Here is an 18,669-nt window from a genome sequence, read left to right as displayed (position 1 = left end):
CGAGTGCTCAGGTGAAACCCACGCGGTTACGGGGCAGATCGTGCCAACTCCATACAGACAGTGGCGGAATTGAACCCAGGTCACTAGCGTCACGTTAACTGTAACACCACTGTGCCACTTCGGTGGCTGCTGGAGATGCGCTCAAGACAAGTGGCGAGCATTCCATCACACCTTTGGCTTGTGCCCTGTAGGTAGCAGGAAAGCTTTGAGTGTTAGGAAGTGAGTCACCCATCCACAGGATACCCAGCCTTTCACCTGCTCTTTTGACCACAGCATCTTTGTGGCTGGGGCAGTTGAGCTCAACTCTGTGAAGGAAACTGTAATGTGCAAACTCTTGCTTGGGTTAACTCATTTTCAAACCAATTGATCGCAGATATGGAGTGTCAACAGTCCATTGTACCACAGAGCCAACCCAATTAGCTCTATGATTCTGCTCACCCAATAAAGAGAGAGTTTACTGCCTGGCTAGGTTCACAAAGCAGATCAACATACCTAAACCCAGTGTAGGACACCAGTTACAACAAACTCACTTGGCATGGAAGTTATTATTAATTGGATGGAAAAATGTAACGTAAGTTAGCTGTCTGCTGAGAAAGAAAAATTCTTTATAGAGCCAATATGAAAAACATCCAAAAGCATTTCAGAACAGTTATATTTAGATATCTCATTGATTTTACTGAATTCAAGATGGCTGAGAGGATCAGACGCACAGTGCTCCAACGGGACCATCATGTTCAGTGGTAGTCACTGAGGAATAATGGAAGTATTCAGACTACGAAGGCAGAGCAGGGTAATCCACTAGGATAATCTCCAGAGTTGGAATCTGAGTTTATGAGATAAGACGAGAGTGAGCCTCGGAAGGAGATTTTACAAGGGACTAAAAGATGTTCAAGGAATGACATAGGGAGATCTGCATCACAATTAAATGGCCAATGATTCAAGAGAAAAACGATAACTCGCAGCAGAAACTCAGTGTTCCACTTCAAGGTTCTGGGGGTGATTAAATACCCCATGTAGATCGTGGGTGGTAAACATTGTGCATGGGTGTTGCTGGCACCGAAACTTTGAGCAAACTAGTCAGGCAGGGTGAAGGGCCACTGGGAGAGAGCACGAGAGTACTGTGAGAAGTGAGAAATGAAAGCCGCAGTCGCTGGAAACACTGAACGTCAGGTCCGAACTTGGGCTCCCCTAAACTCATCCAACACATTCCATCCCCATCTCCTCCAGAGAGATCAGCTGCCATTAGCCAGCCTTCTGTCGTTCAGTCCCCACTCTACCACAGGCATTCTATTTGTACTTTTCACACCCACCCACACCCAACCAAAAACGCATTTGTCTTCTAACAGTTACGGGTTCTGATGAAAGATCATTGTTTGAAACATTAAATCTTCACACTTGAACTGGGCTTCAAAGAACAGCTACGGAGGCATAAATCCTGGAACCATTTAATAAGCAAAGGGACGTGGCAAGGGAAAAGAATGCTCAGTTGTTAAAAAAAATGGGCGAATTAGGGAATGTACAGAAGGTATGCCTCATTCATTACGATCCGAGCAAATTTACCTAAATCTGTTTTTGTCTAAGGGCAAATCAGATCAAAGTAGGTGGCTTAATTGAATCAAAACCAACGGTGGCCACAGATGTGCAGCATGAATTTAGAATGAATTACTCGTACAGGAATTAAATTTAAGCAGAATTTCATCACTGTTCATGATAGCCTTCACAAACTCTCACTCAGCATGACCTCCCCATCTACACATCCCCAGCAGCCTTTCATCACACCATCTCCCGCTGTGCCTGCATGGTGTATCTATCTGGCAATTCATTGATCTGAAGTGCGCTAACTTATCAACCAGGTCTGCAGTGCGTTCACAGTTCTTGGCTATAGTCATACAACTCAGATTGGGTAACAAATTAGCACTCTTTTTGATGACTGCTGGGAAGTATTTATCCCGTAATTTTAACTATTTTATCTCTTGTTATTTATTCTCTCTCCACCTACCATTCAACCCAGTTGCTGGTTAAAGCTCCAATTTAGGACTGAATTTTGACTGCACTAGATGATGCAGTATCCTTTACATTAAGGTGTTAAATTGTGACCCCCCCAGTCTGCTTGGCTGGATCTTGAACAGTAGTAGGATGGTTTATTCGAGTTGCAATCTTCAATCAACAGATACCAAAACACAGGCTATTAACTAGTATTATTCTGCAGGGCAAGGTTAAGCACTGCATCTTTCTGGCTTCCTAGCACTTTGAAGCACTAAGATTTTGAAATTTATTATTGAATTTTCGGTATCTCTATCTCAAATGCTTTTTGTTGATTCAAGTTGAATACCCCTTATCCGATATGCCTGGGGACATGATTTTTTTTTAAATTTTGGATTTTTTTTGATTTTGGAATATATACTGTAATAGGATTAATTGGAGTTGTCGGGGCTGCTGGAGTGGCGTGAGTCAAAGGGCTGGAAAGGTCTACTGAACTCCGTATCACCAAAATAATTTCCGACTCTTAATTTATGTGCTACCGGTAAGCAGTCTTAGACTTAGATTTGCTTATCACACACGTACTTAACAGTAAAAATTATTCCATACAATTAATATACTGAAACTATAATGTGTGCAGGGTAACAATAGCAGCATAGCAGCATTAGAGAATTCCTGCATCGGCCATTGAACACCAACAAACAACACAGGCTTTCAGTCTCCACCTATGATGCCATGTTTTGATTAAACTGTCTTTGTATTTTAATTTATTCAGGTTTTACGGAAGGTATAAAAACAATCAGCTTTGTAGACTTGTTCTGGTGTTCAGCAGTGATGATCTTCACAAACTCATCAATGAATTTCTCTATTGTTTCATGATCAGCAGAAGCTTTACCTTTGAAGTTTCTTTAAATCTAAGAATTTAACATCTTTTCCTAAATTTTTGCAACTAGCATGCTGAATATTCACAATTACCTTCATCGTGACGGAGCTTTGCTTGTTTCATGATCGGCATACTGTTTAGTGGCATGCGTTCACTCCAACACTGACAAATCCACTCTGTCAATACGCCATCGAGAGCTTCATTTTTCAATTCATACAATGTTTTTCTGTTTTTCATTAGCCGAATGTTCATTACGGTCTCAGTACTGTCAGAGACCTCTGCATCACCTGGGAACCATCCCAGCACCTTGTGGAATTTTCCACTTATGCATCATGTCAGTGCTCAAAACAGATTTTGGATTTCAGAGGATTTTGGATTTTAGAATTTCGGGTAAGGGGCACTCAACCTGCATTATGTTCCATACGTCAGGCCATCCCCAGGTTAAGAACATTTGACTTATGGACACCCTTTCATATATTCAAACTCCCATATTATTAAGTTCAGAGTCAGGCATATGACCATACACTCATTCCTGCAAACAACAGCACTAGTTTCCCCTCCCCTTCTAAATTTAGTATTTGTTCTTTCCTGTCAGACCTGTATGATTCTGATGCTAGTCAATCTAAGAATGTGGAGGTATGCTTTCTGTTTTGAGTGAATTTTATGTATTTTCTGACTTACATACAAAAATCAAATTACAGACATTTGTAAAACTGTTACTTAGTGGAGGCCTGATTTTTTAGTATTTATTTACACTCCCACTTTGTTCCTCTTTATCCATTAGCTTAATTTTGCCCTTATATTGATAGATAGATATAATTTATTGATCCCGAGGGAAATTGGGTTTCGTTACAGCCACACCAACCAAGAACAGAGCATAAGTATAGCAATACAAAACCCACAAACAATCAAACAACAAAATGCAAACTATGCCAGATGGAAAATAAGTCCAGGACCAGCCTATTGACTCAGGGTGCCTGACCCTCCACGGGAGGATCTGCAAGTTCGATGGCCACAGGTAGGAACGACCTCCCGTGCCGCCCAGTGTTGTATCTCGGTGGAATATGGCCGAAGTCCTGATTGTTCCTGATTATTCCAGTAGTGATATTCCTGTACTGACAATGGAAGTTATGATTTACTTGCATTTATTTTTCTTAAGTATATAATTCCTCTGCATTCTCAACATTTCCCACATTTTTCTTCCTTCCTCAGCTGAACTATCTTTTAGTGGTATTTTCTTGTCACAATGGACCAAAGTGCTCCACATCTCCAGATCACTGTTTGTTTCTACTTCTAACACCACACGGACAGTGGATCCAGGTCATTACAGCTCAAAGAGCAAACTAAGCTCACTCCAACTTCCCTTGGCCTAACACCTCCCCTCAAATGTATGAGGAATGTTTGATGGCTCTGGGCCTGTACTTGTTGTAGTTTATAAGAATGAGGGCAGGTGTCACTGAAAGGCCCACAGAGAATGAATATTTCCAATAATGTTAGAGTAAAGGACCAGAGGACACAGCCTCAGAATAGAAAGATATCCTAAAGGAATTTCTTTAGCCAGAAGGTTGTGAATCTGTGGAATTTGTTGCCACAGAAAACAGCGGAGACCAAGTTATTGGGTATAATTAAAGCAGATGTTGATATTTTCTTGATTAGTAAGGGAATCAAAGGTTATGGGGAGAAGGCAGGAGAAAGGGGTGAAGAGAGAAAATAAATCAGCCATAATCGAATGGTAGAGCAAACTCAACAGGCCAAATGATCTGCTCCTACGTCTTATGGTCTCAACCTTCCTTGGTCTAAAGAGAACAACCCAGCTTCTCCAGGACAATCTGCAATAGTTATTCACCTCCAGTAGAGAACTTTAAGGGATACAGATTCTGTCTGTTTTTTGGAAAAGAAAATGATTCATTATCTCAAGAGAAATTATGTTAAACTTGTCTCGCAGTGTGTATCTCTTCCTTTGAACCACTTCAGCTGAGGGGAGGACAGAGTTAGGTAAACAACAGTTTGTAGAGAGTCTCTATTCTAAAAGAGTGTTAGAATTCTGAAAGGAGGAAGTTAACAAGATTTTTATTGTTGCTTTGTGGATAGCTGCATGGCTTTTTTTAAAAAAAATTGTTAATTCTGCATCGGCTTTCTTCAGTCAGAGTATGGTGAATCTGGAATTCTCTGCTGGAGTGGAAGCTCAGTCATTTAGGACAGAGTACTGTGGATTTCTGGATACAAGCAGGATCAAATAGTCTGGGAGTGGGACAGGGAAATGGCTTTGAGGTAGATGATCGGCCATGATCTTTTCGAAAGGTGAGGCAGGCTGAGGCGCTGTCCTACCCACTCTTCTCCCTGCTTCTGATGTAAACAGTTACTAGTCAAACCCACCTGTTCATTTAACACCCTGTGCCTAGACAATGAAAGCTGTTGACAGCTTAAGTGTGGCTCCAGCAACAATAGGTTGTCACTGGGGCACTTTTGAATGTCGGTGCTAGTTAGCTGGAGTCTCAGGGGTCAAAGGAACCCGTCAGCCGGCACACAATAGATTCCTTCCGTTGTGAGTAACGCGGTCAACAGTGGATGCTACCAGCAACTGCACAGATCTCCACTCTTTGTTCCAAACTAAAACCAGAGTTTACCTGCTCCGATTCCCAATTACTCTGCATTGCTCTCGCCTCCAGTCCCATCACCATCCCTCCTGGATAAAAAGATTTCAAGTGTTTCTTAAAATCTTTTTTAAAAAAAATAAATTAATGGCTTTGATATGCAAGTATTTGTTCATTTCCCCCACACCATCTGTCTTTGGGAGAGGTGCAAATTCAATGTTAAATTGGGGAGGGTCCGACGCCCACGGGTCCCTATGCTGCGATTTATTACAATGTGACTGGTGTCTCGATTCCTACCTGCGGACTCAGCTGCACCATCCTGGCTAGTTTCTCCTCGTCCTCCAACACTTCCTTCAGCTGCCGGGTGCTGAAGATACCGAAGCGGTCCCGGGACATGCTGCGGCCGGTCTGCCACCGGAGGGGTACGCGCCACCGAGTTAACAGCGGAGCCGGACCATGCCAAAGGCAGCATCCGAGACACAGGGACAGCGGACCGGGGCGGAGTGTGTGCAGTGGGGCGGGGACTGGGGGGAAACGCCACGGCCGCCAGGTGGGGCTGCAGCGGCGGCGAGCGATAGAGCGGAGCGGAGCGGGGCGGGTGGAGAGGGGGAATGATGTGGACCAAAAACAATGCCAACGTGTTAGTGTAGTTGCATTAGAATTGCCTGCAGCTGAGGCATAATCAGCAACAGAGGAACGGAGCAGTTCCTCGTTCACGGTCCAGTATTTATTGTCCATCTCTCCAATTACCCTTGGGAAGCTGATGGTGTTCTCCAACAGTTCCTGTGGGTGAAGGTGTGCTCACTGTACTCAGGGCAGAACCACACGCCATGAGGTCAGGAGTTTTGGAGGGGAACCTGTGGGTGGTGAAGATCCCACGGGTTTGTTGCTTTTCTCTTTGTGGAAGGGACTTAAGGCTCGGGAGGAGTGGCCTAGAGGAGCAATTGCAATGCGCTTTGGAAAAAAGGCGCACTGGTGATGTGAGAATAATATTTTGCGTGCTTGATAAGATGCCGGTCAAACAGACTGTTCTGTGCTAGATGGAGTCGAGTGCAGTTGAAGTCACTCTCCTGCAGGCAAATGGACAGCTTCCCACTTAACCCCTGACTTGTGACTTGGAGTCAGTGGAAAGTCTTTGGGATGCCAGCAGAGTGTTGGAGGACTGGAGGAGGCGCTCAGAGAGGAAGGACTTGGGAGCAAAGACGAACATTTTTAAGATTGTTGGTTGGTCAGTGAACACAGAAATGATGAGTGAAGGGGATGATATGTATTCACATGTGGGAGGCAGAGTTTTGGAGTTAAGTGTATTTACACAGGATGTCAGGAATGTGAGTCCTGCGATTGATGAGTGTAGGTGTAATAGAGGGACAGATGATAGTGAAAAGGTGATCACCCTATTTAAATCCATGATAACGTGGCAAACATGGAGGCATTGTCCAGCCATTCTTTGGATAGGTTTACTTTACCAATATGGTGGGTTTGTGGTGTGGGGCCCCTGTCAATATGAGCTCACCCAGACTGCAGGTTTGAGTGAATTATAATTCCTATTTACAAATGAAAGTCTTTCCTGCCTGTTCTCCAAACCACACTGGTGATGATGTTTACAGCTAAGGATTTTATCTTAGGTCTTCAAAATAACAAGAGGTTTCAACTTGGTAAATTCTTAACATTATACTGCACCTTAGTGAAAATACATTGATCACTAAATGGGTAAATAGCAAGCTGTTATGAAATATAAATATGTCTATTAAATACATTATAGTCTGTGCATCTGGAAGGGCTTGGTTGTTGCTGGCGATTCCTATTATTCTTCAGTGTGTGCTGGAAGATGTTGGGCAACTCCCATGACTGCAGTTTACTGGCTCAACGCTTTGGCCTGTATCTGGTTGCACTTCACCACCGGATTACAGGAGCAGACCATGAAGTGTCCCAGTGCCTCTGTATTTATGCTGGCAAATTTGCTTTCAGATTCTGTGGCAGGATCTAGCATGGCACTCTATCGTATCTACTATGGACCAGCATTCTTCCCAGTTCACAGCACATGTCCTTGTTAAGGATCCCCGTGCACTCACGCCTTTGCCTGTTCTGATGCTTCATCTGGGAAACACATTCATCAGTCAGCTGACTGAGTTGCAAGATGGAAGAATATTCCCCCACCCAAAAGAAAGGCAAATGAAACATCGGCAGGATTCTGTGTCAAACTTTCTCTTTTAAATTGGTGAATGGGTTTATTATTGTCACGTACTGAAGTAAGAGTGAAAAATTTGTCTTGTACCCTGTTTATACAGATCAATTCGTTACAACAGTGAATTGCAGAGTGCAGAATAAAGTGTTACATTCACATTCAGTGCAGGTAGACAATAGGATTCAAGATCACAATGAGGTAGACTGTGACGTCAATCGTCCATCTTATTGTATTAGGGAACTATTCAATAGTCTTATAATGATGGCATAGAAGCTGTCCTTGTGCCAGGAGGTGTGTGTTTCCAGGCTTTGTATCTTCTATCTGCTCTGGGGGGCATGGTGGGAAGGGAGATTGTTCGGGGTGAGTGGAATCTTTGATTAAGCTGGTTGCTTTACCGAGGCAGTGAGAAGTGTAAATGGAGTCTGTGGGATGGACGCTGATTTCTGCGGTGTGCTGAACTGTGACCGCGACTCTGTGCATTCTCTTGTGGTCTTAGGCAGAGTAGCTGCCATACCAAGCCATGATGCATCCAGAGAGGATGCGTTCTGTGGTACGTCAATACAAGCTGATGATGGTCAAAGGGATGCAGGTAGCATTCTTGGCCGTGGTATCAACGTGGTTGGACCAGGGCAGGCTGTTGGTGATGTCCACTCCTAGAAATCTGAAGCTCTCACCCCTCTCAACCTCAGCACCTTTGATGTAAGCAGGAGGATCAGAGGTGGAGAGGATCAGCAACTTCAAATTCCTGGGTGTGATTATTTTGGAGGACCTGCCCTAGCCCCAGATTACAAAGGAACCATGGCAACGCCTCTACTTCCATAGAAATTTGTGGCGATTGAGCATGATATCTAAAACTTTGACAAATTCTATAGATGTGTAGTGGAGAGTGTATTGACTGGCTACATCGTAACCTGGTACGGAAACACAAATGCCCTTGAATGGAAAATCCTACAAAAAGTAGTGGATACGGCTCAGTCGATCACAGGTAGAGCCCTCCCAACGTTGGGCACATCCACATGAAACACTGTCACAGAAAAGCAGCGTCCATCATCAGGGACCCCCCACCACCTAGGACATGCTCTCTCCTCGCTGCTGCCATCAGGAAGAAGGTACAAGAGCGTCAGTACTCACACCACCAGGTTCAGGAAGAGTTGTTACCCCTCAACCATCAGGCTCTTGAACCAAAGGTCCTTGGTGATGGCGGAGTTTCTTAGATTGTGAGACACTGTCAAGGTAGCCTAGGAGGGTAACTACAGAGCATTTTGTGGAGAGACACACAGCAGCGACTGTGGTGGAAGGACCGAATGCTGAGAGTGATAGATGGGTTAGCAAACTGATGTGGATTGGATGGTGTTGAGTTGGATGAGAGCGTTTGGAGCTGCACTTGTGCCAGGGAGTGGAGGTTATGGTGCCACATCCAGGCTTGTTCCTTGTAAATGGTGGGAAAGTTTTGAGGAGGTGGGTAACTTGCCCCCAGGATACCCCCTTGTAGTCAAAGTATTTGTGTGCCTGATCCAGTTGAGCTTCTGGTCAACGTGATGCCATTGAACATCGAACATCACAGGTAGGAGATCAGACTCTCTTTTATCAGGGATGATCACTGCTTGGGATTCTTGGCATGAACACTATTTGCCACTTACCAGCTTATGTGTGAATGTTATCTGGGCTTACCATGTTCAGGTACAGTATATAGAGCTGTGTTTGCTGAAGAGTTGTATATGGAATTGAAGATTATGCACTCATCTGTAAACATCCCCACTACAGACCTATTGGTGATAATACTGAAGAAGCTTGGGTCTTGGATCTTGAGTCTTGGATATTTCTGCCTCCCTAGCAGTACCGGCTCCAGCCAGAATAAGATTTACAGTGTACAATGAACCATTAAATAGTAACAATGAGACTGTCTCCTCTCTGCTTAGTCTAACTTAAGAACACCCAGAAATGGTTACCAGAATGTTTGCATTAAAGTGGTTCTGACAATGCAGCAGAAAGCTGCAGGTTTTTGGTGTGATGTCCTCCAGATGATGTCAGCTGACAACTCTGGATATTTGGGAACTCTCAGTCGTTTGCTGTATCTGTCCATCTCTACCCAGTCAACTGTTTATCTTTACCCAGTCTATTTAGGCCTTAAGTTGAGAGACTTTATAGCCTCCGCAGGACACTCTGTCTGCTGCAGTGTTACCAAAGACTCTAGGACTAGCCTGCGAAAAGGTCCTTTGTCAAGTTGATGTAGAAGTCTCTGAAAACATGAAATGGATGGCACTTTTTGTTGAGAGTGCTTGTGTTCCTCTTAAGTGGGGCTATTAGAGTTAGGCAGCTTGGTTAGAATGGACAGGATGGGCAGAAGGGCCTGTTTTCCATTCTGTTTAGCTCCAAGACTCACTTCTGGCAAGTTAGTAAGCTCAAAGGTACTTCTCTCATCTGCTGTGTTGTATTGAACATCATTCATTCAGGTGCCTTGCCGTTTGGCGTAGGCGATCATGTTTCTCCATCCATCACGGTCCCTGACCCTCTGAATTGTAGTTGTTGCCTCCCCTGTTTCTAACCATGATGTTATTCCATCTGTCATTTTCATTCTCTGTCTGCCCCTGCTTCTTTTCCCTTCCAGCTTTCCAGTTGTAACGAAATGTTCTAATGTCTCTCTTCGCATAATATGTCCAAAGAATTTTGATTGCTGTTTTCTGATTTTTTAAAGTAATGTACGTTTTGTTTTCGTTCTCTGTAGAACTCCTTCATTGGTTATCTCGTCCGTATATGATATGCATAGCATTCTTCTGAGGAACCACATCTCTGCTGCATTGATTCTTTTTCCCATTGCATTTGTGATGGTCCATGACTCGCTGCCATACATCAACACAGGATGAATGTAGCAGCTGGGAGTTCTGAGGCGGATGTCAATTGCTATTTTCTTGTTCGTTAGGATGTTTCTCATTTCTGTAATTGCTGTTCTTGCCATTGCTATTCTTGCTTTTATGTCTGTTTCGCATTTGCCATCAGATGTTACCCATGATCCAAGGTACTTGAAGTTGTGAACTTGTTTCAGGATTTCATTTCCCAATACGATCATACAGATGGGACATCAGATTTCTTTGATATTACCATTACTTGTTTTCTTTTTGTTTAAGGTTAGGCCAAGACTTTTGGTCTCTGTGTTAATGGTAGATACTAATTTCTGTAAATTTACTTCACTGTTTGCTATCAGTACTGTATCATCCGCATAGCGGAGGTTGTTGATATTGTATCCTCCTATACTTATTCCAGGTAGGTCTTGTATGGTTCTCATGATGTTTTCACTGTACAGGGAGAACAGGCCTGGTGATAGAACACAACCCTGTCTGATTCCTCGCTTTATTGTACAACAAGATCTATACTTCTGTTTCATTGACTGCACAAAAGCCTTTGACAGAGTCATCATGAAAATGCTTAAAGATATTAATATCAACAGAAAGGATCTAAGAATAATCAGGAATCTCTACTGGCAACAAAGTTCATTCATGCGGATAGACAACAAGATTGGTTTATTGAACATCAGGAAACTTTTTAAGATCCTCACGGATTGCCTCCAGAGGTCTAGGATCATACAAAACTCTGCCCTCACGTGGCTTCTCAGAGTCCTCTGGTGCCCTCTGTAAATCTCCAGGAACAGCTCTCCTTCCATTTCTTTACTAGTCAGCCTGCAAGTAGTCACCACTATCTTACAAACAGCATAGAATGGGGGTTCTCCCCAGTTTTAGATGTCTATTTCCTGCTGCTTGCCTAAGGCATTGTTAGTTCTTCCACAAGAACGAAGGCTTTACAATCTTCACAGTTCTGGTTGTCCCATTACGGAAGCATATGGAAACTTTGCAGAGAGTGCATAATATTTTTATCAGGAAGCTATCTGGATCAGAGAGTATTCACAATAAGAAGAGGTTGGGCAAACTTTGATTGCTTTCTCTGGAACATCTTGAGGCTGAGGGAAGACCTGATAGATGTTCATAGAATTTTGTGAGACGTGAATAGTACAGATAGTTTTTCTCCCAGTGTGGGGTATTGATATTAGTGGGGGTTCTCAATCGGGGTCCATGGACCCATTGGTTAATGGTAGGAGTCCATGGCGTAAAAAAAGGTTGGGAAATACTAGAGGATATTTTAAAGGAACTTCGTAGGAGATGCCAGAGATTGGTAGCAGACGGTTCTCTCTGACTGGAGGCCTGGGATTGGTGCCGGGTCCATTGTTATCATCTATATCAATGATCTGAAAGATAATGTGGTTAACTAGATCAGCAAATTAATGGATGATAACAAGATTGGTGGCATAGTGGTCAGAAGGCCCACCAGCGCCTTTACTTCCTGAGAAAACTAAAGAAATTTGGCCTGTCCCCCAAAACTCTCACTAATTTTTATAGATGCACCGTAGAAAGCATTCTTCTAGGGTGCATCACAACCTGGTATGGAAGTTGTCCTGTCCAAGACCGGAAGAAGCTGCAGAAGGTCGTGAACACGGTGCAGCACATCACACAAACCAATCTTCCGTCCTTGGACTCACTTTACACCGCACGCTGTCGGAGGAGCGCTGCCAGGATAATCAAGGACATGACCTGCCCAGCCAACACGCTTTTCGTCCCTCTTCCCTCCGGGAGAAGGCTCAGGAGCTTGAAGACTTGTACGGCCAGATTTGGGAACAGCTTCTTTCCAACTGTGATAAGACTGCTGAACGGATCCTGACCTGGATCTGGGCCGTACCCTCCAAATATCCGGACCTGCCTCTCGGTTTTTTTGCTTTTCATTTTTCTATTTTCTATTTATGATTTATAATTTAAATTTTTAATATTTACTGTTGATTTGTAATCCAGGGAGTGGGAAGCGCAGAATCAAATATCGCTATGATGATTGTACGTTCTAGTATCAATTGTTTGGCAACAATAAGGTATAAAGTAAGGAAGGCTATCAAAGTTCGCAAAGTGATCTGGACCAGCTGGGTAAACGGGCTGAAAAATGGCAGATTAAGCTTAGTGCAGACAAGTGCGAGATGTTGCACTTTGGCAGGACAAACCAGCTTGGTTAAGTAGGGTTGTAAAGAGAGCTTTTACCTTTATAAATCCCTAAGCATTGAGCACAGGATTTGGGAAGTTATGTTGAAGTTGTATGAGAAGTTGGTGAGGCCAAATCTGGAGTACTGTGTACAGTTCTGGTCACCTACCTACAGGAAAGATGTAAATAAGTTTGAAAGAGTACAGAGAAAATTTACAAGTATGTTTCCCTGACTTGAGGACCTGAGTTATAAGGAAAGGTTAAATAGGTTAGGACTTTATTCTCTGGAGCGCAGGAGAATGAGGGGAGATCTTATAGTGATATACAAAATTATGAAGGGTATAGATAGGGTAAATGCTTGCAGGTTCTAGACTAGAGCTAGAGGTCATAGGTTTCAGGTGAAAGCTGAAATATTTAAAGGAAATGTGAGGAGGAACTTCTTTACTCGGAGGTAGTGCAAGTGTGGAACAAAATGGAAGAAGTTTGAGGAGAAGTTTAGATAGGTACATGATGAGATGGGTATAGAGGGTAATGATCCAAGTGTTGGTAGATGAGACTAGGCAAATGACCAGACTAGCATGGATTAGATGGGCTGAAGGGCCTGCTTCTGTACTGTAGTGCTCTAATAAGTGTACTGTTTTGGATACTGTTGAGGGGAATGACTGACTTGAGTAGGCGGGGGGAAAGTTGCAGTGCCTGGGTGACACTGAGTCTGGCACTGTGGCTCAGAAGGGAAGGGGAGAGAAGAGGACTGCAATAGTGAGAAGGTTTCCATAGTTAGAGGAGTAGACACAGGATTCTGTGGGCGTGATAGGGACAGCTGGATGTTATGCTGGCTCCCACGTGCCAGGGTCAGGGACGTTTCGGATCGGGTCCACGATATTCTAAAGGGGGTTGGTGGACAGTCAGAAGTCCTGTAATGTATTAGCACCATTGAAATGGGTAGGGAAAGCGAGGAGGTCCTGAAGAGAGATTTTAGGGAGCTAGGTAGAAAGCTGAAAAGCAGGACCTCCTGTGGTGGTAATCTCTGGATTGCTGGCTGTGCCATGTGCCAATGAGGGTAAGAACAGGATGATTTGGCAGATGAATGCACGGTGAGAAACTGGTTCAAGGGCAGGATTTCAGATTTCAGGATCATTGGGATCTCTTTTGGGGAAGGTATGACTTGTACAAAAGGGACAGGTTACACCTGAACCTGAAGGGGGCCAGTATCCTTGTGGGCAGGTTTGCTGGAGCATTTGGGGAGGGTTCAAATCAAATTTACAAGGACGATGCCTGGTTTGGAGGGTGTACCTTATGAGAAGAGGTTGAGTGAACTTGGCCTTTTCTCCTTGGAGTGACGGAGGATGAGAGGTGACCTGATAGAGGTGTATTAATTGATTAGGGGCATTGATCATGTGGATAGCCAGAGGCTTTTTCCCAGGGCTGGAATGGCTGACACGAGGGGGCATTGTTTTAAGGTGCTTGGAAATAGGTACCGAGGAGATGTCAGGGGTAACTTTTTCACACACATAGTGGTGGGTGTGTGGAATGCACTGCCAGTGGCGGTGGAAGTGGATACTATAAGGTCTTTTAAGAGCCTCTTAGATGGGTACATGGAGCTTCGAAAAATAGAGGGCTATGCGTTAGGGAAATTCTAGGCAGTCTCTAGAGTAGGTTACATGGTCAGCACAACATTGTGGGCTGTAGATTTCTATGTTCTAAATGGTGCAAATGGTTCTGTTTATTGTCAGAGAATGTAATGTTGGCATTACATGTTGGCATTCATTTCTAGAGGAATAGAGTATAGGAGCAGGGATGTGATGTTGAAACTCTATAAGGCGTTGGTGAGACCTCACTTGGAGTACTGTGGGCAGTTTTGGTCTCCTTATTTAAGAAAGGATGTGCTGACGTTGGAGAGGGTACAGAGAAGATTCACTAGAATTATTCTGGGAATGAGAGGGTTAACGTATGAGGAACGTTTGTCTGCTCTTGGACTGTATTCCTTGGAGTTTAGAAGAATGAGGGGAGACCTCATAGAAACATTTTGAATGTTGAAAGGCACGGACAGAGTGGATGTGGCAAAGTTGTTTCCCATGATGGGGGAGTCTAATACGAGAGGGCATGACTTAAGGATTGAAGGGCGCCCATTCAGAACTGAGATGCGAAGAAATTTTTTTAGCCAGAGGGTGGTGAATCTATGGAATTTGTTACCACGGGCGGCAGTGGAGGCCAAGTCATTGGGTGTATTTAAGGCAGAGATTGATAGGTATCTGAGTAGCCAGGGCATCAAAGGTTTTGGTGAGAAGGTGGGGGAGTGGGACTAAATGGGAGAATGGATCAGCTCATGATAAAATGGCAGAGCAGACTCGATGGGCTGAATGGCCGACTTCTGCTCCTTTGTCTTATAGTACACAAACTGAAATACTTGTCTGGTGGACATCCATGAAAAACAGAAGAACCCCAAAAGAATGAATGATAGAAAAACATTAGAACCACAAAGCCCCTTCTCCCCCCTCCCCTGCGCAAGCAGTATCAACGCAACAACCTCCTCTTCGCGCGCCCCCCCCCCATTTCAGCAAAAAGCCTCAGTGCCCACCACCTACCAAACGATAGCAAAGCACCTAATGGGAGACCATGCAGTCACAAAGACTATTGTTTACCTAACAGTTCGACATCCACAGGCTCTCGCTCACCAACAAGGGACAGAGGGATATAAGCAACACACTTCAAAGTTGCTGGTGAACGCAGCAGGCCAGACAGCATCTCTAGGAAGAGGTACAGTCAGGAGGGTCCTGACGAAGGGTCTCGACGAAGGGTCTCGTCCCGAAACGTCGACTGTACCACTTCCTAGAGATGCTGCCTGGCCTGCTGCGTTCACCAGCACCTTTGATGTGTGTTGCTTGAATTTCCAGCATCTGCAGAATTCCTTGTGTTTGCGACAGAGAGATGTAACCCATTTTCACAGCGAAAGGGGAGACTGACAGTCACTCTTACGATGTTACAGTCTGCCCCATCGCTTTTTATTCCGAGATTCTTCAACTTGAGAATTGACAGCAAACATCCCCCACCGTCGAGAGAAAGAGAGGGAGAGTGCGACCACTTGACCACAGAGACCTCCATCTGCACATCCACAGCAAATCCTGATGAATTGGAATTGGAATTGAATTGAATTGACTTTATTTCTTATATCTTTCACATACGAGTAAAAATCTTTATGTTATGTCTCCATCTACAAACATAAATGTGCCATGTGCAATCATAGTAATTTATAATAAATAGAACAGTCAATGTAATATAAAGTACACTCAAATCAGTGTGAGTTCATCCATCTGATGGCCTGGTGGAAGAAGCTGTCCTGGAGCCTGTTGGTCCTGGCTTTTATGCTGCGGTACCATTTCCCAGATGGTAGCAGCTGGAATACACCGTGGTTGAGATGCCTTGGGTCCCCAATGATCTTACGGGCCCTTTTTACACACCTGCCTAGGTAATGAACCGGGTCAGGTCACAGATCTCTCAATGGGTGAGCATCTGGGGGACAGTGACCACCGCTCCCTGCCCTTTATAATTATCATGGAAAAGGATAGAATCAAAGAGGACAGGAAAATTTTTAATTGGGGAAAGGCAAATTATGAGGCTATAAGGCTAGAACTTGCGGGTGTGAATTGGGGTGATGTTTTTGCAGGGAAATGTACTATGGACATGTGGTTGATGTTTAGAGATCTCTTGCGGGATGTAAGGGATAAATTTGTCCCGGTGAGGAAGATAAAGAATGGTAGGGTGAAGGAACCATGGGTGACAAGTGAGGTGGAAAATCTAGTCAGGATGAAGAAGGCAGCATACATGAGGTTTAGGAAGCAAGGATCAGATGGGTCTATTGAGGAATATTGGGAAGCAAGAAAGGAGCTTAAGAAGGGGCTGAGAAGAGCAAGAAGGGGGCATGAGAAGGCCTTGGCGAGTAGGGTAAAGGAAAACCCCAAGGCATTCTTCAATTATGTGAAGAAAAAAAGGATGACAGGAGTGAAGGTAGGACCGATTAGAGATAAAGGTGGGAAGATGTGCCTGGAGGCTGTGGAAGTGAGCGAGGTCCTCAATGAATACTTCTCTTCGGTATTCACCAATTAGAGGGAACTTGATGATGGTGAGGACAATATGAGTGAGGTTGATGTTCTGGAGCATGCTGATATTAAGGGAGAGGAGGTGTTGGAGTTGTTAAAATACATTAGGACAGATAAGTCCCCGGGGCCTGACGGCATATTCCCCCGGCTGCTCCATGAGGTGAGAGAAGAGATTGCTGAGCCTCTGGCTAGGATCTTTATGTCCTCGTTGTCCACGGGAATGGTACCGGAGGTTTGGAGGGAGGCGAATGTTGTTCCCTTGTTCAAAAAAGGTAGTAGGGATAGTCCGGGTAATTATAGACCAGTGAGCCTTACGTCTGTGGTGGGAAAGCTGTTGGAAAAGATTCTTAGAGATAGGATCTATAGGCATTTAGAGAATCATGCTCTGATCAGGGACAGTCAGCATGGCTTTGTGAAGGGCAGATCGTGTCTAACAAGCCTGATAGAGTTCTTTGAGGAAGTGACCAGGCATATAGATGAGGGTAGTGCAGTGGATGTGATCTATATGGATTTTAGTAAGGCATTTGACAAGGTTCCACACGGTAGGCTTATTCAGAAAGTTAGAAGGCATGGGATCCAGGGAAGTTTGGCCAGGTGGATTCAGAATTGGCTTGCCTGCAGAAGGCAGAGGGTGGTGGTGGAGGGAGTACATTCAGATTGGAGGATTGTGACTAGTGGTGTCCCACAAGGATCTATTCTGGGACCTCTACTTTTCGTGATTTTTATTAACGACCTCGATGTGGGGGTAGAAGGGTGGGTTGGCAAGTTTGCAGATGACACAAAGGTTGGTGGTGCTGTAGATAGTGTAGAGGATTGTCAAAGATTGCAGAGAGACATTGATAGGATGCAGAAGTGGGCTGAGAAGTGGCAGATGGAGTTCAACCCGGAGAAGTGTGAGGTGGTACACTTTGGAAGGACAAACTCCAAGGCAGAGTACAAAGTAAATGGCAGGATATTTGGTAGTGTGGAGGAGCAGAGGGATCTCGGGGTACATGTCCACAGATCCCTGAAAGCTGCCTCACAGGTGGATAGGGTAGTTAAGAAAGCTTATGGGGTGTTAACTTTCATAAGTCGAGGGATAGAGTTTAAGAGTCGCGATGTAATGATGCAGCTCTAAAAAAACTCTGGTTAGGCCACACTTGGAGTATTGTGTCCAGTTCTGGTCACCTCACTATAGGAAGGATGTGGAAGCATTGGAAAGGGTACAGAGGAGATTTACCAGGATGCTGCCTGGTTTAGAAAGTATGCATTATGATCAGAGATTAAGGGAGCTAGGGCTTTACTCTTCAGAGAGAAGGAGGATGAGAGGAGACATGATAGAGGTGTACAAGATAATAAGAGGAATAGATAGAGTGGATAGCCAGCGCCTCTTCCCCAGGGCACCACTGCTCAATACAAGAGGACATGGCTTTAAGGTAAGGGGTGGGAAGTTCAAGGGGGATATTAGAGGAAGGTTTTTTACTCAGAGAGTGGTTGGTGCCTGGAATGCACTGCCTGAGTCAGTGGTGGAGGCAGATACACTAGTGAAGTTTAAGAGACTACTAGACAGGTATATGGAGGAATCTAAGGTGGGGGCTTATATGGCAGGCAGGGTTTGAGGGTCGGCACAACATTGTGGGCCGAAGGGCCTGTACTGTGCTGTACTGTTCTATGTTCTATGTTCTAAACGTCCTGAATCATGGGAAGTTCACATCTACAGATGCACTAGACTGTCTGCAGCACTCTCTGCAGAGTCCTGTGATTAAGGGAGGTACAGTTCCCATACCAGGCAGTGTTGCAGCCAGCCAGGATGCTCTCAATTGTGCCCCTCTAGGAAGTTTTCAGGATTTGGGGACCCATACCAAACTTCCTCAACCATCTGAGGTGAAAGAGGTGCTGTTGTGCCTTTTTCACCACGCAGCTGGTGTGCACAGACCA

General features: G+C 44.5%; 1 protein-coding gene across 1 annotated transcript in view; it reads right to left on the bottom strand.

The window, feature by feature from the left end:
- The window catches only part of vps37d (VPS37D subunit of ESCRT-I), a 56,349-nt gene extending 50,419 nt beyond the window's left edge, over window positions 1-5,930 (bottom strand). The window contains exon 1 of the mRNA XM_063031973.1: window positions 5,755-5,930. Coding sequence (XP_062888043.1) covers window positions 5,755-5,853 — 99 coding nt within the window. The 5' untranslated portion in view covers window positions 5,854-5,930. The remainder of the gene's footprint in view (window positions 1-5,754) is intronic.
- Window positions 5,931-18,669: the final 12,739 nt, after the last annotated feature.

Source organism: Mobula hypostoma, chromosome 23, assembly GCF_963921235.1.
Source record: "Mobula hypostoma chromosome 23, sMobHyp1.1, whole genome shotgun sequence".
NCBI classification, from domain to species: Eukaryota; Metazoa; Chordata; class Chondrichthyes; order Myliobatiformes; family Myliobatidae; genus Mobula; species Mobula hypostoma.
The sequence above is the reverse complement of the archived record's forward strand: the minus strand, read 5'-3'. Positions and strand labels throughout refer to the sequence as shown.